The sequence below is a fragment of the Tenebrio molitor genome, chromosome 5 (assembly GCF_963966145.1).
Source record: "Tenebrio molitor chromosome 5, icTenMoli1.1, whole genome shotgun sequence".
NCBI lineage: Eukaryota > Metazoa > Arthropoda > Insecta > Coleoptera > Tenebrionidae > Tenebrio > Tenebrio molitor.
Genome location: NC_091050.1, coordinates 16,881,899 through 16,909,789, shown reverse-complemented (window position 1 = coordinate 16,909,789; position 27,891 = coordinate 16,881,899). Strand labels below are relative to the sequence as shown.

General features: G+C 35.5%; 5 protein-coding genes across 6 annotated transcripts in view; 2 read left to right on the top strand and 3 right to left on the bottom strand.

Annotated features, from left to right (window-relative positions):
* Nucleotides 1-2,044, bottom strand: part of LOC138132069 (serine/threonine-protein phosphatase 2A regulatory subunit B'' subunit beta-like) — a 30,365-nt gene extending 28,321 nt beyond the window's left edge. The window contains exon 1 of the mRNA XM_069049403.1: nucleotides 2,020-2,044. The gene's annotated coding sequence lies outside the window, so the exon portion shown is untranslated. The remainder of the gene's footprint in view (nucleotides 1-2,019) is intronic.
* On the top strand, nucleotides 316-11,498 carry LOC138132068 (ATP-binding cassette sub-family C member 4-like). 2 transcript variants are annotated; one of them, XM_069049399.1, is made up of 12 exons: nucleotides 316-475; nucleotides 1,406-1,667; nucleotides 6,455-6,565; nucleotides 6,677-7,022; nucleotides 7,181-7,403; nucleotides 7,457-7,752; nucleotides 7,812-8,603; nucleotides 8,655-8,804; nucleotides 8,859-9,588; nucleotides 9,638-9,868; nucleotides 9,923-10,637; nucleotides 10,701-11,498. In XM_069049399.1, the coding sequence occupies exons 2-12, from the start codon at nucleotides 1,594-1,596 to the stop codon at nucleotides 10,972-10,974; spliced, it is 3,942 nt and encodes a 1,313-aa protein (XP_068905500.1). In that variant the 5' UTR covers nucleotides 316-475; nucleotides 1,406-1,593; the 3' UTR covers nucleotides 10,975-11,498. The 2 variants fall into 2 exon arrangements, with proteins under 2 accessions (XP_068905500.1, XP_068905502.1); XM_069049401.1 differs by lacking the exon at nucleotides 316-475 and adding an exon at nucleotides 537-584.
* A 3,300-nt stretch (nucleotides 11,499-14,798) lies between these two features.
* On the top strand, nucleotides 14,799-19,992 carry LOC138131991 (ATP-binding cassette sub-family C member 4-like). Its single transcript, XM_069049297.1, has 11 exons — nucleotides 14,799-14,958; nucleotides 15,023-15,476; nucleotides 15,534-15,759; nucleotides 15,820-16,877; nucleotides 16,931-17,065; nucleotides 17,126-17,316; nucleotides 17,380-17,918; nucleotides 17,971-18,201; nucleotides 18,250-18,791; nucleotides 18,845-19,005; nucleotides 19,297-19,992. The coding sequence occupies exons 1-11, from the start codon at nucleotides 14,885-14,887 to the stop codon at nucleotides 19,553-19,555; spliced, it is 3,870 nt and encodes a 1,289-aa protein (XP_068905398.1). The 5' UTR covers nucleotides 14,799-14,884; the 3' UTR covers nucleotides 19,556-19,992.
* Taf6 (TBP-associated factor 6) lies at nucleotides 19,873-22,283 on the bottom strand. The gene is made up of 6 exons (XM_069049304.1): nucleotides 21,916-22,283; nucleotides 21,634-21,864; nucleotides 21,382-21,579; nucleotides 21,152-21,331; nucleotides 20,483-21,097; nucleotides 19,873-20,381 (listed from the first exon to the last, which is right to left on the bottom strand). Exons 1-6 carry the CDS (start codon nucleotides 22,156-22,158, stop codon nucleotides 20,028-20,030), a joined length of 1,821 nt encoding a protein of 606 aa, XP_068905405.1. The 5' UTR covers nucleotides 22,159-22,283; the 3' UTR covers nucleotides 19,873-20,027.
* Nucleotides 22,284-24,947: 2,664 nt separating this feature from the next.
* Wdfy2 (WD repeat and FYVE domain containing 2) lies at nucleotides 24,948-27,770 on the bottom strand. The gene is made up of 5 exons (XM_069049305.1): nucleotides 27,613-27,770; nucleotides 27,215-27,562; nucleotides 26,887-27,133; nucleotides 25,295-25,626; nucleotides 24,948-25,244 (listed from the first exon to the last, which is right to left on the bottom strand). Exons 1-5 carry the CDS (start codon nucleotides 27,768-27,770, stop codon nucleotides 25,109-25,111), a joined length of 1,221 nt encoding a protein of 406 aa, XP_068905406.1. The 3' UTR covers nucleotides 24,948-25,108.
* Between the last annotated feature and the right edge of the window lie 121 nt (nucleotides 27,771-27,891).

Sequence of the window (27,891 nt, the reverse complement as noted above, 5' to 3'; positions counted from 1 at the left end):
AATAAACTGGAATTACTATAATTCAATTTTTACATCATGTAGATTTTTAAGTGCGTTAAACAAATTGGTAATTTCATAACCAGATTAATCGTTTTGTGCACAAATAAGTAAAAAGAGTAACCACTTAACTATTGATCGAAAAATTAACGATAAACCAGCAGATTCAGCAAGTTTCATTGTGCGCGGTGCTACACGTTCTTTATGAAGATATTTTAGCACATTTAGATTAGATGCGGTATGTAAACAAACGATGAAATGTTTGGCGAATCGACATGACGTTTATTTCAGTTTTAACGAACGCATCCATTTCATGCTTTCTGTAGCTCAAGCTCAGTTGGCGGCGAGTTGTCTTAGGGAGAGCACGTGAAGTATTCAGTGCAACAGCTGTTTCGCGGGTAACGTGATTTTTACGACAATCGCTAATTACATTTAATATCTTGTCATCGACTTAAAAAAACACACTTAAAAAACAAAGGTCAGTGTAAAAATTAATTTGTAACAGTAAACAATAACGTACTAACTTTTTTTTGTTAACTGAATACACACTCGTGTGTCTACCGTCACTGGGTAACCTTGTGATATAGGTAATTGGTTTTCTTTCATCTTACAAGGATTTAATTCGGTCCTTTAAAAATATCTGAAAAACTGGCAGGAATTCTGTTTAGACGTGTTCTTATGCAACATTTGGTCGAGCAAATTCCTGCATCTGACACGTTATCGAGCGCATTCAAACAACTAATACGTTTAAAAGTTATCGCTGTAAATATTAAAATTACGTAATTATTTAATAATTGTGTATAATCGTGATTGCATGCAGAAAAAAGAAGCAGTGTTTATCATCGTTCGTTAAATTTTTTTTACAGATATAAATACCTAGTGTGACTCCCTCCGTCCGATAAGTATTGTTATTTAATCGCGAAATTGTTCGGAACCTTCTGGTTATCGTCATAATTACTATAACAGTTATCGTTTTCCTGCAAGTCATCTCAATGGAAATATACATTTTTGATGTGTCAGAAGTGAAGGCGACTATTCGTGTCTTGTCAGCTTCTAAACAAAAGACAAAAACTTTAGGCGCAACGTTATTTTCGATTTTAAACGCGAATAATTAGACAAATATTAAAATGAATCGTGCGGACAATTTTCCTGCCCGCATCAATTTATTTGAACTTAATGCGTGGCACCGAACAATTACTGTCGTCGTGTTGAAATAGCGATCGCATTGTTGATGTAATGTTTACCATTTGATCTTTTAATTGATTTGATAGTCCATACACAATATCTTGAATTGATCAATTTTTATATAGCATTTTTTTCTTACTGCTGTCCACGGGTGCATTATTTAACAATAACAAAATTTTAACAATTCAGTAAACTCGATCTTAACTTTTTTTTTCATTTTCAGTATTAATCGCCAGCTGCCAACGAACTTAGCCCGAGACTGAAACAACTTCTGAACGTGAATGTCGAAATCGTAACAGAAGTAGTCCAATTTAGCTCAAGAGAGATAAAATAAATAAATTGTGAAGTGGATGTGTAAAACAATAAATAAACTGAAGAAGTGTGCGGTATTCTAATCTCAATTCGGCCACGATGGATTTTACCAAAGAACAATACAACCGCAACCCCAGGGAGAAGGCGAATCCTCTCTCGGTGTTGTTTTTCACGTAAGTTGTTAAGACAAAATGTAACCACCAGACAGTGAAATGTTAGTGAATATTTGAAATTCCTAAAAGTGTTGGACAGTAGCCAAATACTGTTCTTAGAAAGAAACGCATCCGCAAAGGAAAAACCACGAAACGAAATCAGAAAAACAGTACTGAATGGTCATGAACAAAAACGTGTTTCTCGTAGGGAAATTTGTAAATCAAATTATGATAGCGAACAATTTACAAAATGCTAAGCATGTTGTAATTACCAATATGAAAGATAAAGGCGGCAGTCACTAATTTCGCCTTTTCTGGGATTACCCGCAAACATGTGATGCGTCAACCGAAACTATGAAGTTTTTTTACCTACCTGTTAAAATATGTGTGTGTCGGTAAAATAACCCTCATTTCCTATGAATTCTTCCACGTAACATCATACGAGGTTGTCTCCTTAACGATCACGATATCTTCGATATACCAAGAGGCTTGGTGTTTTTTTTCCATTCACAGTTTTTTTGGTTAGTTGTGTTTTCTAAAAATAAATCTCAAGCTAGATAAACAAAATGCACATTTAGCACAAACGGTGCTAAGAATTCGTCAACAGATGTTCCAGATTAGGTGCGTGACTGATGACTTTCACCAGCAGAAAAAAACATGGGGTTTAAACACATCAACCCTAAAATAAATATGTGTTTAGCACACTCGACAGAATTCAATGGGTTTATGGGACTAATCTACTCCGAATAACCTTGAATTGAGCCGCACACTCGGTTGGTATTTGCTCTAGAACCTTATCTGGCATTAAAATGCTTAACGTTTTGTAATGAGAATTATAATTTTTTGGTAAATATTTAAAGTCACTCCTTGCACCATCTACACATTATAACATGTGAAACCAACAAAATGTTCACTGTTATTCTTTATTTTATCTTTTTCAGGAGTCCAAATGAAAAATAACAATCGTAAATAAAATGTGATTAATATATCATAAGGAAATTAATTATGGCAAACTAGGTAGTAAAAACAATAATGAATAAAATTGTTTATTTTCATAAAATAATAATATTCAGAGCAGATAGAACTTTACCCGTACAGAGACAAGGCTTATTAATCAGTTAGGAAGATTAAAAAATATGCGTTTTGTGTAAGGGCGTCTTTGCAAACACTTTCGGTGCAGTTAAAAATAGGTGATCACTATCACTCGTTGTACTACAGACCACGTCAAGTTGCCCACGATAATAGATATTTATGCATTAAGGGAGATATGAACATGATTTTTTCCTGAGATTAATGTGGTTATAAACCGAGGGCCTTTGGAAAAACATGAATATCTCCCGTAGTGCATACATATTTTATTTTTTAGTGTCTACTTAAAAGTTAAAACTTTCTTAAAAATATTTTGCAGGGAAGATTGCGTGAATACCTATATGGTTGCTATAGTTAGGTTCTCATGAGTTTGTTGTAAACAATGTGGAGGGCGAAAAAATTTGAAATATCCCAAGGGAGTTATTATAAGTTGTTTTTCACAATGTGTTTCTTTTCGTCATAGATACACATTATAAGAAAACAACAAACAACTCATAACTCGCCCTCCACATTCTTTACAACAAACTCATGAGAACCAAACTATATTCACGCAATCTTCCCTGCAAAATATGTTTAAGAAAGTTTTAAGTTTTAAGTACAGACACTAAAAAATAAGGTAATTGTTCACTTTAACTACTTCTGGAGTTTTCGCGTTTTTTCTGACTAGACAGCCTCAGGGCGTCCTCCTAGATCGTTTCCTACCATTCAAACCTTGTGCAAATGCCTTTTTTTCTGTCTTGTTGTATTTCAAGGGCGCGTCAAGGTCGAGCCAATGTCTTAGTATAACTAAAGGGTAAGGAAAATTTATTTGCACAAGGTTTGAATGGTGGGAAACGATCTAGGAGGACGCCCTGAGGCTGTCTAGCCAGAAAAAACGCGAAAATTCCAGAAGTATGTAGTTAAAGTGAACAATTACCAAAAATAAAATATTGTATGCACCACGGGAGATATTCATGTTTTTCCCTTAAAAATCATATTCATATCTCCCTTAATGCATAAATATCTATTTCACGTAGGTCCAGATCAGTATGTTATTTCAGAAGGAATAAAACAAATAAAGTAGTAATGAAAAACAAACTACGGTCGATAGACAAATAAAACTGGGACACTTAAAATGTAATCTACACTGACCGGCACAAAGAACGACTCATTATGATTTCTTTAATAAATGATCTTGAAATATTTGTATTGATAACATAATTACATAACATTGAAATTATATTTGCGCTTATTTTTCTTTATTATAGTTAAATTTTAAATAATCGGGAGTGCTATGGTCACCATGGCAACCGAATTGTTTTGTTTAAATCAATTATTAGAAAATTTGCGCTACTTCCATGTTGTGTTTTTGTCAGTTGATTTACGTGTTAAAAGACTTAATTTGACAAAACGAGATACTAATTCAAAATGCTGTTCAAATTTGGCATAACATAAAAATTTTTCTAAAAAATTACTTTTTTCTATAATTGATTCAAAAAATTGAAATTCACGCATAGTTATCTGTGCCTGAAGTGGGTCATTTTCTGACGTGTATTTTTTTTTTTGCATTGTTAGTAAGATCGAAACCATAGAAACCATACAAAACAGTGTGTGAAATGCAATTTCACGCATACGACTATTTCTGTTTTTCATTTCACGCACTGTTTTTTATTAGTTACCTAGCAACATGGTCACTGCATTGAAACTTCAGAGTTCCTTCAAAAATTTGAATTTTTAATTTCAATTTTTTGAATCAATTATAGAAAAAATATTGTTTATATTTCGTGCGCGAAGATGTTTTTGTGCATTCAAAGGCTTATACTGCCTCGACCTTCGTCTCGGCGTAAAAGACCTTTTCATGCACAAAAAACACTCTCTTCGCGCACTTAATATAAAAATAACTATTTTTTTTCACTAAAATTATATTTGCTGTGTTTAATGTTTTGTTTGTCAATACAACATGATATCAAAAAAAATGTCTAAGACAATGAATTACTTAATTATGTATATGTATTAATAAAATTCAAACTGAATCGTTTTTTGTGCCGGTCAGTGTATGTAAATCAGACTATTGAATTGTCAATATATTTGGCAGTGCCTATATAATATGTTGGTTGAAAAAAAAACGGGAAATTTTCCTAATGTGAATTTGGTTTTGTCCACTTGTCAGTTAGTTGTCTGCTTGACAATACCTATGAAATATTTTTTTAAATGTTGAATTTTGACCATAAGTCTAACCTATCTCTCGTAAAAAGGTTTCACACTATTATAAAATTTCAATTTTATTCTGACAGTTCCCGTTTTTTCGCAACCAACTGTACTACATAAATCGTGTGATGTAAGTATTCTAAGTTGCATTTGGGGGAAAAAATCTAATCGAGTTTACAAATGTCTGTGTTAAATGTCACAAACTTTAAATAATAAAATAATGTGTAAATATCAAATCAGAAAAAATACGTAGTTGCAAAGCAACCTTTCCGAATGCCTGTTACAGTAATTCTTCAACTTGCTTCAGCTTTTTGGTTACTACTCAGCCCCACCGAAAGGTGGTGCAATGGTTTCGTTACTTTCATTATTAAGACTGAAGTTAAAGAAACACTAACCATCAGTAAAAATCGCATCAAAAAATTTTCAGTAGTTTCTTAGTTATAAAGGCCCAATGGGTGCATACATTGATACACATTTTTCCTTTTATCATAATATATTGAGGGGATATTTTAGTATGGTGTTTTTAATTGTAAAACGAAATTTGGCCGGAAATAATAATAATATGTAATCTGAAATAAGTTTGAAAAAAAATGTGGAATATCCTTGATACGAAATAATTCTGCGTAAATGACTTCTGGGAGTTAAATCAAAAGAATGATAATTACCCCATATCCTTGTATTTTCGACGGCTAAGAATAGGGAAAATTTGTCCGAATTTATTCACTTCATTAGCAACCATTGTTACATCAACTCTACAATAAAGTCGTAGCCTGCAAGCACACTGCTTTGTAAATGTTTCTATGGAAATGATCGAAAGGAGTACCTAATGTCACGTTTGTGACTACGGGCACCTTTTATCTTTGATTATTATTGTTGCTAAACTACCAGGAGAATTAATTACTAATAATTTTTAACTCGGCAGCGTACTAGCCATTTTGACCAGATTTTCAATCATTTGTATCTCGAAAACGAAATAGTAGTTTATTTAACGAGTTCGTGTGTAATTTATTGGGCCACTCATGCCAAAAAAAGCCCAAATTACACAAGAACGAGTTGAATACAACGTTTTTTTGTTCGATGAGCCCCCCAAAGGCTCCAAATCGCTGAAAATCTTTAAAATTAGCTTGACGTTTGGTTTTGACAAGTTGTCAAATTTATCAAAATCCGTTCACACAGGAGAAAATTCTTAAATTCTGAGTGTCGAACAAAAAAAACTTTTATAAAAAAAATTTTTTGTCTGACTTCTTCTTATCACCAATTACCGGTTTTTTTTTTCAAACTTATTTCAGAATCACGCTGTATATTTACTAAAAATTAATCGAAAAGTAAAAAGTATCTGTTTATTTTGAAGATTTTGAAAATTCGGTTGGGTACATCTATTTTTGTATAATAAATTGCCGCCCTTACAATGGAAAAATGGTAAACCAAATCGATATGTTACATCGACTTCTGGTTCGCTAATTTACATAATACATAATAATAGAGATACAGACAAGTTCTTTTTATCACTTGGTAATTTATGTCTCTTTTAGTTACACCATAGGAATGTTCAAAAAAGGTTACAGTAAAGCACTTGATGTTGATGATCTGTACAGTCCAATTAAAAGTGATAGAAGTACGATTTTGGGTGACAGATTAGAAAGGTGAGTATTGAAATAGGGCTCATAACTGTGATTAACTGTATTCCAAAGTGGTTGGAAGAATCGATTTTGAAGTTAAGACATTTATTAAATTGAATACTGCTTTGTTTGTAGACAGTGGAATAAACAAATGGAAAAAATAAAAAAATCAAAAAAACACAGATCGCCGAGTCTTCTAAAAGTATTGATAGCAACGTTTTGGCCAGAATACCTCGGCTTAGGTATAATTTTAGTCGTAATGGATTTATTAGTACGACTAACTCAACCTATGATGCTTGGAAAGCTTCTGGATCATTTCCGACCAAATAGCACCGTCGATAAGACTGCAGCTCTGTGGTATGCCGGAGCTATAGTAGGATTAAATGCTTTAAGTGCCTTACTGATTAACCAGTACATCATGAGGGCCTTTCATTATGGCATGAAAGTTCGTGCAGCTTGTTGCGCCCTCATTTACAGAAAGGTGATAAAGTTTTCTATTCACTTGACACAGTGGATGATCGATATGGTAATACGAAAAACGTATTCGCTTCAGTTGCGATTATCCAACTTGTTTTATTTGTTTTTATGAAATACAAAACCATTCCTGCTGTTTTTCACGGTTGCTTTGTTTGACTGCAGGCCCTCCGTTTAAGCAAGACGGCTCTGGCAGATACCGCGTCTGGAAAAGTTGTTAATCTACTATCGAACGATGTTAGTCGATTCGACATCGTTTCAATGGTCATCCATCATATGTGGGTTGCCCCTACGTCAGCTCTGATCGTCGCGTATTTGCTTTACGATTCAGCGGGGTACGCTGGAATTATTGGAATAGCACCTGTTTTCCTCGTGGTACCTTTACAAAGTACTAATTTCGGATATTTTCGTATTTGTATGAATTAAGTGTTGCTTTCGTAGGTTACACTGGTAAACTTTCTGCGATTTATAGAAAAAAAACCGCTCAGAAGACAGACGAAAGAGTTAGGCTAATGGATGAAATCATCTCGGGTGTGCAAGTAATCAAGATGTACGCTTGGGAGAAACCCTTCACGAAATTGATCAAATTTGCCAGAAAAGCGGAATTAAAAATAGTAACGAAGTCCTCCTACGTAAGAGGACTCTACATGACTTTTAACTTGTTCACGACTCGAGTCGCGCTCTTTTGTACTTTACTAACGATGGCCCTGACCGATCAAGAAATTACAGCGGCTAAGGTGTGCGACAAGCTTGTGCAACGCATAAACGTAAATAATAACCGCACTCTGAATTTTAGGTATTCGTTTTTATGTCGTATTACAACATTTTGTCCCAGACGATGTCGAGTATATTCGTTAGGGGTATATCTGAAATAGCCGAAGCGCTTGTGTCTATAAAACGATTGCAAGGTTTTATGAACAACGAAGAATTTGTCAAAGTCAAACACCTGGAAGACAACAACGATAACAAAATAAACGCCGACAAAGCTACCGTTTCTTTGCACGGCGTGAACGCCAAATGGAATCCTTCCTCGTCGGATAATACTTTAACGGCAATAAATTTAACCGCTAATAAAAGAAGACTCTTAAGTATAATCGGACCCGTTGGTAGCGGTAAAAGTTCACTACTTCAGACGATTTTGGGTGAACTCGAAGTGGTCTCTGGAGACTTGCAAGTTAACGGCACAATTTCCTACGCATCTCAAGATCCATGGGTCTTTGGGGCAACCGTTCGACAAAACATCACATTCGGTCTTGAATACAACAAGAGACGATACAATGAAGTGGTTCATGTTTGCGCCCTGGAAAAAGACTTTAAGCAATTTCCAGACGGAGATTTGACCATTGTCGGTGATCGCGGAGCGTCACTGAGCGGAGGACAAAAGGCCAGAATTAACTTGGCGCGAGCTGTCTACCGAAATGCCGACATTTACTTACTCGATGATCCGTTATCGGCTGTAGACGTTCACGTATCGAAACATCTTTACGAAGAGTGCATCAATGGTTACTTGGCAAACAAAACTAGAATACTTGTAACCCATCAAGTCCATCATTTGAAAAACGCCCACGAAATAATTATATTAAATAACGTAAGTACCTATGTGATGCTCTAAAAACATCGTCACAATTTTTCTTCACAGGGCACCATCGAGAATAAAGGCACTTTCGAAAACCTGGCCAACAGTGATACTCTTTACGCCAGGTTGCTCACGTCAGAGCCTGAACAGCCCGCCGAGGACAAACAGAAAGCTTTTGAAGCGGCAAAACTAGTAAGACAGATGTCAGCTCGGGTAATAGTTGTCTTGTAATATGAGATACAGCGATGATCACGGTTTTTTTTTTAGAGCAAAACGTCTTCACTAGCTAGCGCTATTAGTGACTTAAGCATCCCGGATAGTATACTTCAAGAAGAAAATGAGCAGGGCGAAGAAATAAAATTGAAAGATTTACAAGAAGAATCGTCCAAAGGCAAAGTACGCGGTTCACTATTTCTACAATATCTTTTAGCTGGTGGTAATTTTCTTTTCGTGACCGTTGTTCTGATGTTGTACCTCATAGCACAAGCCCTTGCTAGCGGGGTGGATTTCTTCGTTAGTTTTTGGGTGAATATTGAAGAAGCGAGAAACGTAACAAACGCCACCGACATTTCTTCCACACCAGACTGGTCGGCCGAGTTCTGTCTCTACATTTATGGAGGACTGATCGCAGCTTTATTCATATTCGCCTTAACTAGATCGATGTTATTTTATAAGTTAGCCATGTTGAGCTCGCAAAAATTACACGACGCTCTCTTTAACTACGTTATTGATGCGTCCATGAGGTTCTTCGACACGAATGGAAGTGGAAGAATTTTAAATCGATTTGCCAAAGACATAGGAGCCATAGACGAGCTTTTACCGAAGGCTATACTAGACGCCAGTCAAATCATTTTAAATATGGCAGGTGCTCTAGTGTTAGTTACTTTTGTGAATCCGTATTTCTTAATAATAGTCGGCGTGACCGGTATTTTCTTCATGCTGCTTCGTATGGTTTTCTTGAGGTCATCTAAAAATATCAAACGCCTTGAAGGAATGAGTGAGTATTTTTATCAGGAAAAAAAAACGAACTCAATAACACATTTTAGTGAGGAGTCCCGTTTTCACGCATTTGAACGCCACACTTCAAGGCTTGACAACGATTAGAGCTTTTCAAGCCGAAGATATTCTAAAAGCAGAGTTCGACAAGCACCAAGATTACCACACGAGTGCCTGGTTTATGTACATAGCAGCAAGTTCAGCTTTCGGATTCTATTTGGACATTCTTTGTTTCATCTTTGTAACCTTCGTCACGTTCAGTTTCTTAACTTTCGGCGAAGGTTCGATATAGTTCCGTCGTTGTTGGCACTTTTTAAAATAAACTTTTTGTCTAGGTCTCGGATTGCGTGGTGGTGAAGTGGGTCTAGCTATTACACAGTCAGCCGCATTAACCGGTTTGGTGCAATGGGGAATGCGCCAGTCTGCCGAAGTGGCTAATCAGTTGATGTCTGTCGAAAGAGTGTTGGAATATAAAGAACTACCAAAAGAGAAACAACCTGATAAACCCAAAGCTCCACCTCAATCTTGGCCAGATAAGGGCAAAATAACGTTTAAAGAGATGGGTTTGAAATATGACGTTAACGCACCTCTAGTACTTAAGGAATTAAATATAACCATTGATGCTAAAGAAAAAGTGGGAATTGTTGGACGAACTGGTGCCGGAAAGTCTTCTTTGATTGCTGCTTTGTTCAGGTTGACAAATGTTGTCGGAGAAATAGAAATCGACGATATAAACACCGAAGACTTACAACTTCAGATTTTACGTTCCAAAATATCTATTATCCCTCAAGATCCTGTTTTATTTTCTGGAACGTTGAGATACAATCTCGATCCTTTCGAAGAATACCCGGACGAGCTTTTGTACAAAGCCTTGGACGAAGTTGAACTCAAGGACCCCGCTAACACGATCAACCGCCTAGAAAACAGAGTGATGGATCGCGGTTCCAACTACAGCGTCGGTCAAAGGCAGCTGATTTGTCTGGCCAGAGCCATAATCAGAAACAACAAGATTTTAATGTTAGACGAGGCCACAGCGAATGTTGACCCTCAGTAAGTACCTACGACACTTCCAACGTTGAAAAATAATTCACTTAACTAATTAATAATTCACAGAACCGACGCCGTCATCCAAAAAACCATCAGACAAAAGTTCGCCGACTGTACAGTTTTAACTGTGGCACATCGGCTAAACACCATCATGGATTCCGATAAAGTTTTGGTGATGGAAAGCGGATCTATGGTCGAATTTGACCATCCCCATGTCCTCTTGCAAAACTCGACGAGTAAATTTAGCAAAATGGTTGCAGAATCGGGCAAATCGATGGCAGAGCAATTGAAAAAAGTCGCCAGATCGAGCTACCAAAAGAAACATACCGTCCCAGAATAAACATTAAATTGCTGGTTGTCCATTCCACAATTTTTGTTAAATTTGTCTTTCTTGGCTTGTCATCCACAAAAAGTTAGGCCAAACCAAAAGTACTGCAACAGTAGTATTTTATCGTGTTCCTATTGTTGTTCTTATATATTGTAGTTTAATTAATTTTAAAATGATGACCACTTGATATTCGTAGTCTTCATGTTTACGTGTTTACACTTATTAAATGTTAACGTTTAAATTGCGGAGATACTTAAATTTAAAACTTAATAGTCTTTCCAGTAAGATGAGATAAGAAATTTTTACTTAAACGGTATTAGTCCGTATTATAAAAATAAGGATATATTTTTATAAGTGCTAATTTGTACATCGAATGTAAATACAAAAGGGCTAACTACCTTGATTACCAAAGTCGTCACGGCATTAAACGAAACGATGCCATTTTCGCCGAAATTCATGTAGTTAATAAATAAATATATGTTTTTAAATAAATTTTGTACTGAATGCAAAATATAAATTTTCCATGATTCCGTAAATCACGAGTACCTATCTATTTGATTTTACCTTCCACAGTGTTAATTTTAAAAGCACCAACTAGCGTCTCGCCAACATAAACAATCTTTCCGAAGAATGTTGAGTGTACCTATACGGCGGTTCGAGAAATGTTTTTCATGAAGAACATGAGTGATTCGCCTCTGGTGACCAGAATGCCTGGAATCTGTGTACAAGGACACGGTCTACGGAAAGCACACCTCGTATCTCAGTCGTAAATCATTTTTACGATGTAGCGAATGAGGGTGTTGCACTTGTTAGTGGAAGTTTAGATTTTATGGTAGCAAAGACACAGATGAAAAATGAAATGAATTGCAATGTAAAGATGCAAAAATGTTGACACTTCACGTCACTTGAGCAATGAGTTGAGAAACGTAGATATTCCTTCATTTAAAATTTTATTCGGGGCGAACCCAGAACAATTTGGTGTTTAAAACCTATTAAAAAATGTAAACAAGTATGAGTTAAAACTCCGATTGACTGTGCAAACATGCGGTTCTCGCCTGAAAAGCGAACCGACAACCGACTAATGAACATGTTTGAAATAGTGTCAAGCATGACCGTGGCACGCACGTGAGCCATTTATACAGGTGTATCTGAAATACGTGTGTTAATTTTAACCAGTGGAAGAACTCTCCAATTTATGAAATTTTTAATTATTTGCAAAATTTACAAAAGTTTTACAAGGTTTTTCCCCCCCCCCCAATTTTTACCTAACAAACCGTTTTATACAGGGTTATTCTAAATGATTGTATCGAAGTAGGCGTGAAAACTGAATATAAAATTTATGGTTGCCGCTCCACATAAAAAAACATCAAAATTATGTGAATAACTGAGTACACATCGTTCACACACGGGAGTTAAATTGGGTGCAAAACAACTCAATATTTCTGAATTCAATCGTTAATTTAACAAAAATAAATAAAACTCTCATCACCGCACTTTTCACCTAAAAAATAACAGTGACAGCGACAAAATTGACAGTTCACATGAAAGCGGCAAAAATGTAATAACATGGGCATGACCTACTTCGACTACAATCATTTAGAATAACCCTGTATGATTAACTAATCTCTATTTTCTTGTAACCATGAGAATTTTAATAATTTGTCATTATTATCAAATTGATTTAATTTTTTCTACAATGAGATCAACAATTACTATAACTTTGACACTTTGACAGTGTCAGATTTTTCGTCTCTGCTAACTTCCTAATAAACCTCAAACAACTGTCACTATTAATCAAATTTTAACGCAAAAATTTCCCAATTTAAAACAAGTACTGTCGCGAGCAAAAAAAACTGGTCGTCAAAATCATGTTTTGACCACGATACGCAATGGAAAATGCTCCATTGTAAAACGATCGTAAAATCATAACCTATCATCATGTTGTATGTATAACATTAATTATTTAATTTTTTGACACTTGGTTGACGTGGGCCTAATTAGGCAGGGAAAAATCTTTAATTTGTGACAATCTAACCAAATTTTGAAATGACATTGACGACCAGAATTTTTTGCTCGCGACAGTATACAGGCTGTTTGATAAAAAACGCCTCAACCCATAACTTTTTTATTTATTATCCGATTTCAATGAACAAAAAAACCGAAGATATGCGCTACGATGCAGCCATAAAATATATTTTTTTTTTTGGCGTTATTTTCAGTAGCTTACAATAGTCAACTTTTTTTTTTAAATGGACATGTAGTTTTTTAGGCTCAGTCTGATAAAGTTTTTTTTTCTGAATCTAACGATGTATTAAAAATTATCGTTTGGTTCATAGCTGACTGAAAAAAAATAAAACAATTTTTAATTGTGGTTGTTTATTATGAAATTTTCAAGTGTGCCGTGAAAAACAATTGGAATACAAATAGCAACAAATGTCAAGTGTGAGTTTGAAAATTTTCAGGTGCAATCTTGAAGAGTTTTATTATTATTTTCTTGGGAAACATAAATAATAATTTAAAAATTTTTTTTTTAATTATTATTATTTTTTCTATTAACTTTTTATTTTTGACTAATTACGATTTTTATTACACTCGAACATAAAATATGTAATAGTCAAATGACTGCTATCCTGCATGACTGACAATGTTATTTTATACTTAAATAAAAAAAGTTTAAAAAAGCAGAAGGAAACTTCTAAGCTGACGTTTAGATGACATTTATCGTACTTTGTATTCCGATTGTTTTTCACGGCACTCTTAAAAATTTTATAATAAGCTGAACCACAAAAAAAATGTTTTATTTTTTTTCAGTTAGCTATGAACCAAATGATAACTTTCAATACATCATTAGATCCAGAAAAAAAAAACCTTACCAGACAAAGCCTAAAAAACTACATGTGTCCATTTAAAAAAAAAGTTGACTATCGTTGGCTATTGAAGATAACGCCAAAAAAAAAATTTTATGGCTGTTTTGTAGCGCTTGAAAAACCATATCTTTGATTTTTTTGTTCATTGAAATCGGGTAATAAATAACAAAGTTATGGGATGAGGCGTTTTTCATCAAACAGCCTGTATGCAACCAAAAATACTTCCATTCATTCAGAGCGTCTGAACCTCAAGAGATTTGGACATACGTCCAAAATCTGAAAGGCTTCTTTTCTTAATTGTTGATCGCACGGTATAACAATGCAACTTTTTTTGACAAGACTCCGTTTCTATCACAACTGAAAATTTTCGCCCTTACCCATAAGCGAGTACACATTTTGATGGCTAATTTACTTCAAACTTTAAATCAATTTGTAAGGCTTTTTGGTAAAAAATTCAAATAGAATATACCAAGCTTTACTACGTGTTAAAATTAACACACGCATTTTAGATACAGCCTGTATGTAGTATGTACATTACATAAGTATGCGGTTCAAGCTTGCCTGAAAATAATGTATGTACGAGAACTTCTCGAACGCTATTTCACGAACCCTGGATTTTTCGGCAAGGATTACATTACAGGCTCGGCTGTAGGTACCTACGTACCACCTAAACGTTCACGTATGAAGCGTTCCCTTCCTTGTTTTATTTCGAATTTTTTGACAATAAAAAGAATCAATTAACGAATCAGTATCAGAACAACATTGAAAAATGGTCAGTCCGGAAATTTCTAGATCTTTGTGTGTACAAACTCGTTGTACTTACACTTTGTTTGTTTACGTATTATGTCGAGAAGGTAGGTATTCTTCGTGCTGTGCAACTCATCTGTACAAATATTTAATATGGTTTATTAGATTACCTCAAAGTAGAAAAACATCACAAAATGTAATTAATATTTCTTAATACTTTTTATCGCAAAGAAATAGGTGAGCTAGTTCGATAAGTTTGAACATCAGTTAGCCTAAAATCATTAGGTACAAGCAGAATATCTTCTATCATGGATGCAAGTTTAGTTCTGCAATTAGAAAATCCTAAAAATAAAGCAAACATCTTATCACAATTGTTTTTTACGTGAGTATATTTTATGCAGTGTATGTATAAAAAAATACTAATTACCCCCATGTAAATTGTACAGATGGATGATAAAATTATGCTACAAAGGAACAAAGAAGGGTCTTGAAGTGATCGATCTTTACAAAACCCTAACATGCGATCAGTCTGAAATGTTGACGGACGATTTAGAAAAATATTGGAACGAAGAAGTTGTTAAAACCAAATTGAAAATTAACACTCTTCCAAGTTTAACTCGTGCCATAGTTAAAACATTCTTTTGGAAATATATGGGTTTTGGGATTTTACTGTTTTTACAATTAATCGTGCTGAGATCATTTCAACCAGTCGTTCTGGCATTTTTTATTAATTCATTTTCTAGCGATAACCCAAATACCTTGAATGAAATGTATATTTTCGGTTCGGTTTTGATCACGCAATCACTTCTTATCGTAATTTCTATGCACCACATAGAATTTGGACAGGCGTCGATTGGAATGAGAATTCGAGTGGCCGTCTCATCTTTGATATATAGAAAAGTGTGTAGGAAGTTTTTTTTAGGTAGAGATAGAAAACAGACAACAATTTTATTGCAGATGTTGAAGTTAAACAAGAAATCACTCGGGGAAACGGCAGCAGGACAAGTAGTTAATTTATTGTCGAATGATGTTAACCGTTTTGATTTTGTCATCATAGCTTTACATTATCTCTGGATAATGCCATTCCAGGTAGTTCTCGTAACTTATTTGATCTGGAGACAAATGGGAGTGTCAACTTTAGCTGGAGTGCTTTCGATGGTATGTTTGACCCTTCCGGTACAAGGTAAACGTCAACTTTTCCATTGAAAAAACATCTACGTGTATTTCGTTATCTATACGTTAGGATATTTGGGGAAACTTACGTCGAAGCTACGATTGAAAACGGCGCAGCAAACCGACTACAGGGTCAAATTAATGAACGAAGTCATCGCCGGAATTCAAGTGATCAAGATGTACGCTTGGGAAAAACCTTTCGAACAAATCATCAAATTCGCAAGAAAAAAAGAAATAGACGTAATTACCAAATCATCTTATTTAAGAGGAATCTATTTGAGCTGCATGGTTTTCATCGAAAGAACAACACTATTTTTAACTGTGGTGTGTTACGTCTTATTGGGAAACTCCATAACTGCAGATAAAGTATTTTCGATTGCTCAATTTTACAACCTTCTTCAACTGGCGATGGCGATCTGCTATCCAATGGCTATAACATTCGGAGCAGAAACGTTGGTCTCAATCAAGCGACTACGAGAGTTTTTACTGTTGGAAGAAAAATCACAATCAACTATAGAAACCGTAGATACGAAAAACATCTTGTTCACGGAGGTGAGTGCTTCGTGGACGTCAGAAACGCCAACGATCAAAAATTTGAATTTACTGATTCGTGAAGGAAGTCTATGCGCAATCGTAGGACCAGTCGGTTCTGGCAAATCTTCAATTCTTCAAATGTTGTTGGGAGAATTACCACCATTAAACGGTTCTATCAAATTAGGTGGTACTATAGCTTATTCCTCACAAGAACCTTGGCTGTTTGCTGGAACCGTTCGCAACAACATTCTGTTCGGACAAGAGTACAACAGACTGCGTTACGGACAAATCATAAAGATTTGCGCCTTAGAAGACGATTTTAAAATGTTTCCACGGGGTGACAAAACCATGGTCGGTGAACGAGGTGTATCTTTGAGTGGAGGACAACGTGCTAGAATAAATTTGGCGAGAGCTATATATAAAGAAACCGATATTTATTTACTCGATGATCCATTATCGGCTGTAGACGTACACGTGGGTAAACACCTCTTTGATGAATGCATCCTCAAATATTTAGAAAGCAAAACTAGAATTCTCGTTACTCATCAGCTGCAATATTTGAAAAAAGCTGATCACATTGTGGTTATTGATGATGTAGGAAATGTGCAATATTAAATTAACAGTAAGTTACGCGTTTACTTTTACAGGGAAACATCCAAGCGCAAGGCACCTTCGATGAATTGATTACCAGTAATGTAGGATTTGCAAAGTTATTGATATCTGAGGATGATGAAACTGAAGAAGAACAATATGCCAGAAAACAATCTGTACGGTCTCTTAAAGCAAGTATTTACATTTATGCATTAGCAGATTTTAAATGTTCTTCATCTAACATGCTATAGAGCAATGCAAGTGATGCAAGCGAACTCACTAAAGCAGACGAGAATATGGAAGAAATGAATTACAACAATTCGTCACCATTCAAAGATTATATTAAAGCATCTGGAAATACGTGTGCCATATTGTCGTTGGCGGCAATTTTGATTTTTGGACAAGCTGCGTGTAGCGCTGCCGATTACTGGATCACCTTCTGGTAGGAAGTTTAAGTTGTTACTTTTCGATACCTACTTACTTAATTCTTTTTTCTGACCAACAGGACGCAACAAGAAGGTATAAGAAACTCTAATAACTCGCAGATTGTGCTCGTAGAATCCGATAATTCGTCGGATTGGTATGCAAAAATAACGGACGAAATACTGTTGGACAGCCAAGTAATACGCTTAATCAAAACAGACGTTGCGATGTACATTTACAGCGTAATAATAGTGACAGCTATTGTGGTGACATTATTAAGATCTCTTGCTTTTTTCAAAATGGCGATGAACGCTTCGAAAAATTTACATAATCAAATGTTTCACGCACTTTTACAGACTTCGATGAGATTTTTTGACACTAATCCTAGCGGTAGAGTGCTGAACAGATTTTCAAAAGACATGGGGGCCATCGATGAATTTCTACCACGCGTCTTGATGGACGCTATTCAGATATTGTTGGTGATGAGTGGAATATTACTAATGGTTACAGTTGCCAATTACTATATGGTGGTTGCTATAATTGTCATCGGAGCTTTATTCTTCAAGGTTCGCATATGGTACGTGGCTACGGCTAAAGATGTCAAACATCTAGAGGGAATCAGTAAGATGAACCATTTTTACTTTTCAACTTACTTATCTCGATATGTTTTTAGCAAAGTCGTATGTGTATTCTCATTTAAATTCATCCTTAAACGGAATAATTACTATCAGGGCTTCAGCGGCCGAGGCAGTTTTGTGTAGACAATTCGATATGCACCAGGACATCCATACATCGGCTTGGTTTTTAACAATAGCTACGAGGGTTTGTTTCGGATTGTGGTTAGACTTGTTAAGTGTTTTGTTTATAGCGATCGTCATATATAGTTTCGTCATTGCACATCACTGTAAGTGCATTGCCATTAAAAATCCACGTCTACTTGTTGATATTTCAGTTGGGGCGGTAAATGGAAGTCTGGTCGGCTTGGCGTTATCTCAATCACTAATCTTAACGGGAATGTTACAATTCGGTATGAGACAAACAGCCGAAGTGGTCAATCAACTGACGAGTGTGGAAAGGGTGATGCAGTATACGCATTTGGAAAGCGAAAACACTGTTGCCACCAAAACATTGACCTACCCGTGGCCCACACAAGGATCGATACAGTTCAGAAATTTATCGCTAAGATACTCAGAATATGATCCTCCGGTTTTATACAACCTGAATATTACTGTCACTTCTGGGAGTAAAATTGGAATTGTTGGAAGAACTGGAGCGGGGAAATCTTCTCTTATTGCGGCACTATTCCGAATGGCACTAATCGATGGACAGATTCTAATCGACAACATTGATACTAAAGATATTCCGTTGGATCGTTTGAGAAAAAAAATTTCCATAATTCCACAAGAACCGGTCCTTTTTTCTGCAACATTACGCTATAACTTGGATCCGTTTCAGGAGTTTGACGATGACAGATTATGGAATGTTCTAGAAGAAGTAGAAATTAATTCTGTGTTAAAATTTCAACTTCAATTCGATATCATTTTCAGGTAGAACTGAAAGAAAACATTCCCAGTTTGGACTTTGTCGTGTCTGAAGGAGGTAGCAATTTTAGCTTGGGCCAAAGGCAGTTACTGTGTCTAGCCAGGGCGATTCTAAGAAGCAATAAAATATTAGTTTTAGACGAGGCGACTGCTAACGTTGATCCGAGGTGATGAAGATAATACAGTTGGTTGCAAAAAAGAACGGGAAACGAAAATTTTCCTAATGTAAATCTGGTTTTGTCCATTTGTCAATTAATTGTCTACTTGACAATACTGATCAAATAATTTTTAAAAATGTCATTGAATTTTGACGTTAATTCTAACCTATCTCTCGTAAGGTTTCACACTATGGAAAAATGGTAAAGTAAAAATGTGTCAATTTTATTCTGACTGTTCCCGTTTTTTTTGCAACCAACTGTACGTAGTATGTACGAAGTAAACCTTATGAACACTTTCAGAACTGACTTCTTAATTCAAAATACGATCAAGAAGAAATTTCATAAGTGTACTGTTTTGACAATAGCGCATCGTTTAAATACGATAATGGACTCGGATAAAGTTCTGGTAATGAAGTCTGGTCGGATGATGGAATTTGATCATCCATATATTTTATTACAAAACCCTGAAGGATATTTTTCAAAAATGGTTGAAGAAACCGGCACCGGCATGGTTCAACACTTGAAGCAAATTTCACACGATTTCTTTCACAAACAATAAATCTGATATACTCCGTACGCTGATAGATTGCACGTTTTTAAATTCTAGTTCCAAAACATAACTCTCCATCTCAATTGTTTCACGTTATGTAGAAAACCGTTCCAACTTTGCAGATTAATTCCCGCCACACTTGTTTCTGTGTCTGTCTTCTGTCAAAAAAACGTGCAATCTATCAGTACGGAGTATAACAATTTACCATGTACAAACTGACTCAGAAAGTGATCACTTTATTACAGAAACTAATACTTTAATCCACTTAGAGTTCACTTTACTCATCAGCATCACTCATCAGGGATTCTTCCATAAAGAAGTACACATAGTTTTCCACTGTTTATATTTTTCTCTTAAAAATTATGTAAATATATTCTCTTGGTATAGACAACCGTAAAACCAAACAGATGTCATCTTCATGATACATAAAACGCTTAAAAAATTAAGTCTCTAAAAAATTATCACTGAACCTGAAAAAAATCTATACTAAATGAGAAAGATCATCAATCCCAGGCTGCGATTGCATCTGCTCTGTTTTCATTTTATTACTGTTCTGTTGGAAATTGCTTTTTGGTACGACGGCTATAGGTGGTTGATTTCCTTGAGACACATGTGTGATTCCCAGTTTTTGTTGAGCCGTTACGATTTTTTGTTGATTCAACGTATTGGTGTTTGAGACGAACTTGACAACAGTATTTTGCGACTGTGTAGAAGGTTGGATATTTCCACTAGGCGTTGGTGGACGTTGAGTAACAAACAAAATCTTCTGATTATTTATTTGATTCGTAACTCTTCCCGTCTGATTCATCATGATGGTCCTTTGAGCGCCTGCGTTCTGTATCATCAAATTATAAACGATAAACGTTTATTCTGATATACCGTTATATTCGACGCGATGTTAAAAAAATAAATACATTTTAAAGTTAAAAGACCTACCTGTTGTATTATTTGACATGGCTGACTGACTGTCCTTGTAATGGTGGCGCTCACGTTAGTCAGAGAAGATGAAATGTTACACGCAGTCGTCGTTGATGGAGTAGGTTGCGTTCTCGCTTTTAACACGGCTCCATGCAATGCAGGTCCTAAATATCCATATTCTTGTTTATATTCTTCTATAAAATCGGGTGGATTTTTAACATTTTTTAAAACAGGAGCTACCACTTTTATTAAAAGTTGTTTTATATGGTCTGAAGCTATTTTATCAATATTTGAAGTAATTGACCCTTGCAGATATGTTTCTATACGTGCTCCGATCAATTTTAATTTTGGTATTATAAAAATTCTTATAACTTCAGCCCCAAGTTCTGACAGGCCTTCCAATGCTCCATACAGTGATGACAAAGGTACTTTATCACTCTGTTGCAGTGCATTTGTAAACATCCGTGTAATTCTGGTTTGTATGTTGTTTGTGCTAGTGTTAAAGTTTTTGCAAATTTGGGACATTAATCGCGATGCAAAGTCACGAAGCGCCCAATGGTTGTCCAGTTCAGGTCTCATGCACAACTGTTTTGATACAATACATGTTGTCACGGATGGTATCAACTCATGCAACTGAATATAAACAAAGTAAAAAAAAACATTTTTAACACAACTCAATAAACTCACATATTTTTCAAGATACAAGGATTGATTATCTAGCAGAGCTTTCACCATTCTCATGAGATAAATAAGAAGAGCTAGATTATTTTGTACAACATTCACTCTTACGCCCTCAATAATAAAAGTACACATCCTTGGCAACATTTCATGCAATCCTGGATCAGAAGCTAAACTTTGTAGTGCTTCCTGCAATAAAATTTTTAATTCAAACTTATGAATCTCAAGCTAATACGTACCGCTCTTCTTGCTTCATCTGAACCAACACAAGCTTCAGTAATCTCTTTATAATACAATTGTTGCTCAACTGAAAGCTCATGTGTGGCTAGCTGTTTAATTTGCACTGTTTCTACATTTCTTAATTTTTGTTTGCCCGTTGTTGGTTTTCCAGAAGTTTCTTTTATTGGTTTTTTATTAATTGGATCAACTGACTCCAGCTTAAAGTAATGTTATAAAAATGATTACCAAAAAAAAAAAAAACCAAAACACACCTTTTGTATATGTTTAGCTACTGGTGGTGGATTCTCTGGTATTGTAGGTTGAACCCCATCTATACATAACCAATGTGAACGAAGTGACACCTCCAATGGAGCTTTAGCATTTAAATTTTGCAATAAGTCATTTAAAACAACTTCTTTTTCTTCAATAAAATGGAGCTCTCTTCCACCTCCAGAGGCGAATCGAAACGGAAGCGGTTCTGATGACTGAAAACCGTACTGGGGCTAAAAAAAAAAAAGTAAATTAGGTTATTCAGTTTTGTCACGTAGTTGTACCTCCAAATTTTTTGCTCGAAGTGCGGCGTCGATATCATTTTGCATCAGTTTTGTCCGCTTTGCATGATGTACAAACTTTGCAGCATCTTGAATTATATGTTTTAATTTAAATGAGATGTCTTCCGCTAATTCTTTGGCTGCATCGTCAGGCAAATTGCCGATTCCTATGCTCTCGGCAATAACCTTCATGGATTCAACTGATAGATTCGTCCCGTACAGATCGTTCTCATTGCTTTTCGACATTTTTTTTTATAATAAACTACAACAATACAATCAACAACACTAAATTGTAGTTTTTATTTACTTATGTGCTCCTGCACATAACCATAATTTAATGGTTACTTTTATTTACATTTTCTGTCCAAAGATGACGCTGCTGCCGAAAAATGATCATAGTCATAGATAAAATAAAGTAGAGCTAAAGTCAAAACGAAACATGACAGGGCGGAGCTTAGGATGCGCGCTCTCCAATTTACCCCTGACAGGGGCCCAGGGGCGTATCATACAACATACAGTCGTCAGTTTAAGGGCAAAAACTTACACAAAACGCAATTTTCTTCATCTGATGAAAGAAATTCTACACCGAGGTCATCTACTTTTGTTGTAGAACCTCTAAGAGAATAATAAAAACTATCTTCATCTTCATAACATTCCCCTAACACACTCTATATTATAGCGTAAACAAAAGAAATTTTTTTGACTCCGCCACTGTCATACTTAAGCTGGATTCAATTGATCTGCTTACCTGGTTTACCTGCATGTCACTATTTACAAAACATAATTACAGAGCCAAAATACAGGGTGTTAGTAAATGTTTGGGAATAAATTTCAGGGTGAACTCATGACGAAAAATATGGCTTAAAACCTAAATAAAGTTTTTCGTTAAAATGAGTTGTTTTCTCAAAAAATAAAATGTAGTTCAGTGTTGGAGAATTTCTCTAATTAGTTCATTTATCTGCCTAAAATCGCATTAGTTTTGAATTTTGACATACGTTAAAAAATTCAACTTTCCACGTTTAAATTTTTTCTTTAAACCATTATTAAATCGTAGTATTTCAAAAAAAAATACGGATATACCAGAATGCGTTTATTTTTATTTTTTTCTTTTTTTGAGAAAACTACTCATTTTAACGAAAAACTTTATTTAGGTTTTAAGCGTAGAGGAATATCCCTCTACTGTTTTAAGCCACATTTTTCGTAAGGAGTTCGCCCTGAAATTTATTCCCAACCATTTACTAACACCCTGTATAGTTACTATAGTACTAACGATGTAAAAAAAATACACGTAAGAAAATTACCCATTTCACGCATGGATAACTACGAGTAGGTATGCGTGAATATCAATTTTTTGGCGGCAGACTAGCTCGGGATGCAAATGGTGGACCTGTAGGATGGACAAACTTCGAAATAAAAATACATAAGCCGGCGGGAGGACGCCTGTATTTATTTTATTGATACATGAATAAATACATTCTCGTTTTCATTTACACTGTAATTTGATCTGGGACAAGATCACATGAGAAATTAAACAATGCAGCGATGCGACTTTATATGACACAACTATAGGAATACATAACTCGTCTACCGAACCGTTATCTCTGACCGAACCCTTGAGGGTAGAAAAAAAAACAGTTCCCCTTTTTCTTTGTTGGAACGAAAACAAACAACAAATAAAATAACAACAACGGTTGCTCAGAACCTAAACCCCCGTAATACAAGAACAAAGCGGCACCGTGATACAAATGATTTATCTAGCATAGACACTGTAAATGGGATGAGTAAAACCCCCAAAAATCATCCACAAACGATGGCGCACCATAATCTTTTCAATCGCCAAAGTAACACAATATGTTACATACCTACCTATGTTGTGTAGCCCGATTGTTCGGTACCTACTTCGCTACACTTTATATTTTTCTTTTGGGCTGCGAGTCGCAGAATGTGTAATAAGAAGACTAGAGATCGTCCTTAATCTATTTATTTAAAAGTAAAGTACAACATTCGTGACTAGTTTCAGAAGACGAACTCATGATGAACTGTCCCGACCACTGTGGTGGCGTCATCTTAAATATACCCTAAAACTACCTGCTAAAGCTAAAAGAAGGGTGTTAGAGAGTGGCTAGCAGTACCTACATCATACATAACACATGACATTGCGCAACAAGACTCAAAATTACAATAACTAACGATCTAACGAAATATTAGGCTCCTCTACCCTCAGCTCTTCTTGATAACAAGCAGTTTCCGATCGCGAAGTTGACCTAGCTCTCGCCCCCCGGTCTCCTAATTTCTATCCTAGCGACGTGGTCGTCCAAGTCCCTGCGACACCTAACTCGTAATGGGTGCAGTGCCCCAGCTTGTGTCGTCCAAATCGCCACTGTAGAGACCACAGCTGATGAAACAGAGGCCGTCCACCGAGGGCGGTTGAGAAGCTACACGGCTCAGGTCACATGTCATGGAAAAGCCTCGCGGAGACCACCCCGGCACTGTTAATGTGCCCCCATTTTTCATGGCAACGTGGTAAACCTGCCCCCGAGACGACTACTTAACTTCGGCCAAACACGTAGGTACTCACGGTTTTTTCCTTGTGGCAAATGGATGGATGGCCGTTCCCTAAATGGACTCCCGTTTTCCCTATTTAAATAGCTGATGCAACATGGTCTGTTAACCGTTCCTACCTTCCTAGCCCTAACTTTAAAAATGAACTCGCCCAACGGATTTTTACGGTTCACCCCTAAATAACTCTGACTTTAAACTCGGACGCGACCAACACTTGTCTCCTCCGCGATTGGTGAATGTCCTATGTATGCGGCTGAAAAAACGATGAATGTTTCAGCAATCCGTCCTCTACGGAGAGAATGAAAAACAGTTCTTCATCCTTTTTATCCTAAAATTGTTAGATTGTAGTATGCATTAGTTTGTGAAATCCTTTTTTGGTCATAGAATTCATAACAAAAACAACTGCACATCTGATCATCTGCTTTCAGCATAATCAAATGTCGATGACTATAAAGTGCAATTTAACTACCGCGTGAGATTATGAAGTGTTTATTTTCAATAGAACTTATACAATATAAATATAACGTTAATTAATATATATATATATTTTTTAAATTTTACATAATCGTAAATCATAGCACATTAATAGATTGTTGAATCACATTCCAGCGTGTTATTAAATCAACAGTCAAATTCAAAGCAGAGCAGAAATATCCCAAATCTTGATAAGCCGATCTTGTCCGACAGTTACTAATTTTTTGCGAGTTTCATCTAATCCCATACCTAGAATACTATGCTTTGCATCGTGGAATGTCGCTAAAGAGGGTCTCCTACAATCAACGTGTGATATACTATCTATCAGTTAATTTTCCAAACTTACTCTCTATCCCTTAACAAATTATGACATGCATCGCAAACTCTGACAGCAAACTCGAAACCCATCGACGGAATTGTAACTCTACCAGTAGAACATTTCTCGCAGACGGCTTTACCGCAATGTCTACAATGATGCTGTCGCAAACCGAGTTGCCGCTGATCCATCATGGCACGCAAATTCCAAAAGAACGGCCTGCCGCATAACTGGCACAGATCTGATTCAATCCATTCAGGCGTCTCTTGTCTGGACTGGTTCATGTCCCAGAACACCAAAACACCATCTTCACCTGCACTCACCAGTTGTTTTGTAGTGCTCAAATAACAAAGGGCTGACACCTACAACAATAAAATGATGTTGCTCGTCCAAAATAATTTATACCATAAAGGGTGTTATGGAAGTCCACGTAATAAATTTAATCAACAATAGAACTCTTTAAAATAAAGATTTTTTGTTCCGTACCTCACTAGACAGTGAGTCTGTATCCATGGTTACCAGTGGGTGAAAGTTTCACTTTCGCTCACTGTCTTTTTTTTTACATATTGATATTATTCAAATCTTTTTTTTTACATTTTTCTAACCTCTTTTCGCGCAGGGATGGAATAATAATCAATTGAAACGAAAGAGTGAGTGAAAAATTTTTGTGCGGTAAAAACGTTACAGTTCTTTGAAGAAGAATGATCGATGTTTTAATACTAACAGTCTACTGTTTTTTATTCGAGCATATTAATCGAATACATAATTCTTTATTCGTGCTTCGTTATCAATGGATGCGTAAACACACGAGCGGGTGTGAATTTTAGAGTTCAAATTATATTTAATTTTAACTCTGTTTGGATGAATTTGCGGAAAAAATGATAACTACAAAAAAATGTTTATTTTAACGAGTCCTAATCATGGCATTTATTATGTGGACTTCCATAAATGGACCAAACAAAGGTCTTCAAAGTTACAGTCGGTTGCAAAAAAATCGAGTACATTAAATTTTCTATAGTTTAATTCAGCCTTCTTGTCAATTTTGATGTTACAGAGACAATCAAAATGTCAAAACTTTTCATTTCTTACGTCAGACATAATGACATTCCTTGTCTCAGACATAACCTATTTGAAAAATTATGCCATTAAGTCAGATTTTTTTGAAACTGACTGTACTTATAAAAAACACAAATCACACTTAATTAAAATGCCGTTACTATTATTTAGTATTTTCTTAAGCACTAAAGAGTAACATTGTGCGTTTTACATTTTTTACGAGATGGTTTTTACATTAGACCATAAAAAAACTTACTACTTTGTGATGGGCAAGTGACAGTTCACTAATAACAGATACTTACATGAATTAAGCCAAGACACTGAGTTTTATTTTACTTAAATGCTATGTTCTTGATACAAAATCTTCTTTGCTTTGATATTTATAAGTAATATTTTTTAACTAAACAAGAAAATTTAGGTCAAACTGAGTTAGATTTAATCTTCTATTGACTGCAATTGTTAATGACGCCTTCTACATTATAACTAAGGCACAAAATGGTGGAAAAACATAAACAAGACTATTTTTACTACCAAAAACTTAGAAAAAACTTTTTTTATATATTCACCTTGTTATGATGACCTTGTAATTCATAAGCATTTCCCTGCTGACCCCCAATATCCCAAACAATCACAGTTTGATCATAAGAGCCACTAAACAACATCTGCCTTTCACTATCCCAGGCTAAAGAGCGTACAGAACCAGAATGTCCTTTCAATGTTGTAATAACACTAGGGCCTGAATTGTCTAACTTTAACATTGTAATTTGTCCTGAATAATCTCCAACAAAAGCATGTTTTGTTTGTGCATCGAATCTTTGATTAATTAAGGTTTAAATATTTAAAAGATTATTTTCAAGTTACTTAATTATATTATTCCAAACAATTAAAGGATACTGTAAAGAAGTACACCAAGCTTCTGCTGTGTAAACTCCGATATTTCGTCCAGTTTGAGTGCAATTATATGAAAATACTTTATCACGACTTACACTCAAAACCCATTCACAATTTATTGCAAAGATAATCTCTGTAACTCTAGCCTGATGTGCTAAATACTCTCTAACAGGCATCATTCTATTAAAATCTGATGCTAAGGAAAATTCAGATACTGTTCCATTTTCTTGACCGATGAAGAGTTGACGCGTTTCAACTGTATAAAATATAGAAGTGGCTCCACTCGGCATATATTGGCAAATGCTCGGCCAATATTGACCCGAGTCGCGTTTCAACCATACCCGTACGGTTCTTAAAGAATGATTTGGTAATATATTGACGGTTTGTTGGATCTGACTTACTTATCATCTGACACACTTATAACCCCATCTTCCCCAGGAATCAGAACTGCAGCATTTATTTCGTCACCACATCCTTCTAATTTTGCCAATAGTGCTGGTTTTTTCGTTGTACAAAACTTATCGTTTGATTGTGTTGCTGGTTTTATCTCTGCTGCCATTTTTATATGTTTTTTAATTATTTTAGCTAAACCGTATAATCTTTTTCTTTTGACACTTTTGACAGTTTTATTTAACGCAGTGGAGTATTCTACGCCAGTTCTGCCAATATTTTTTAATACG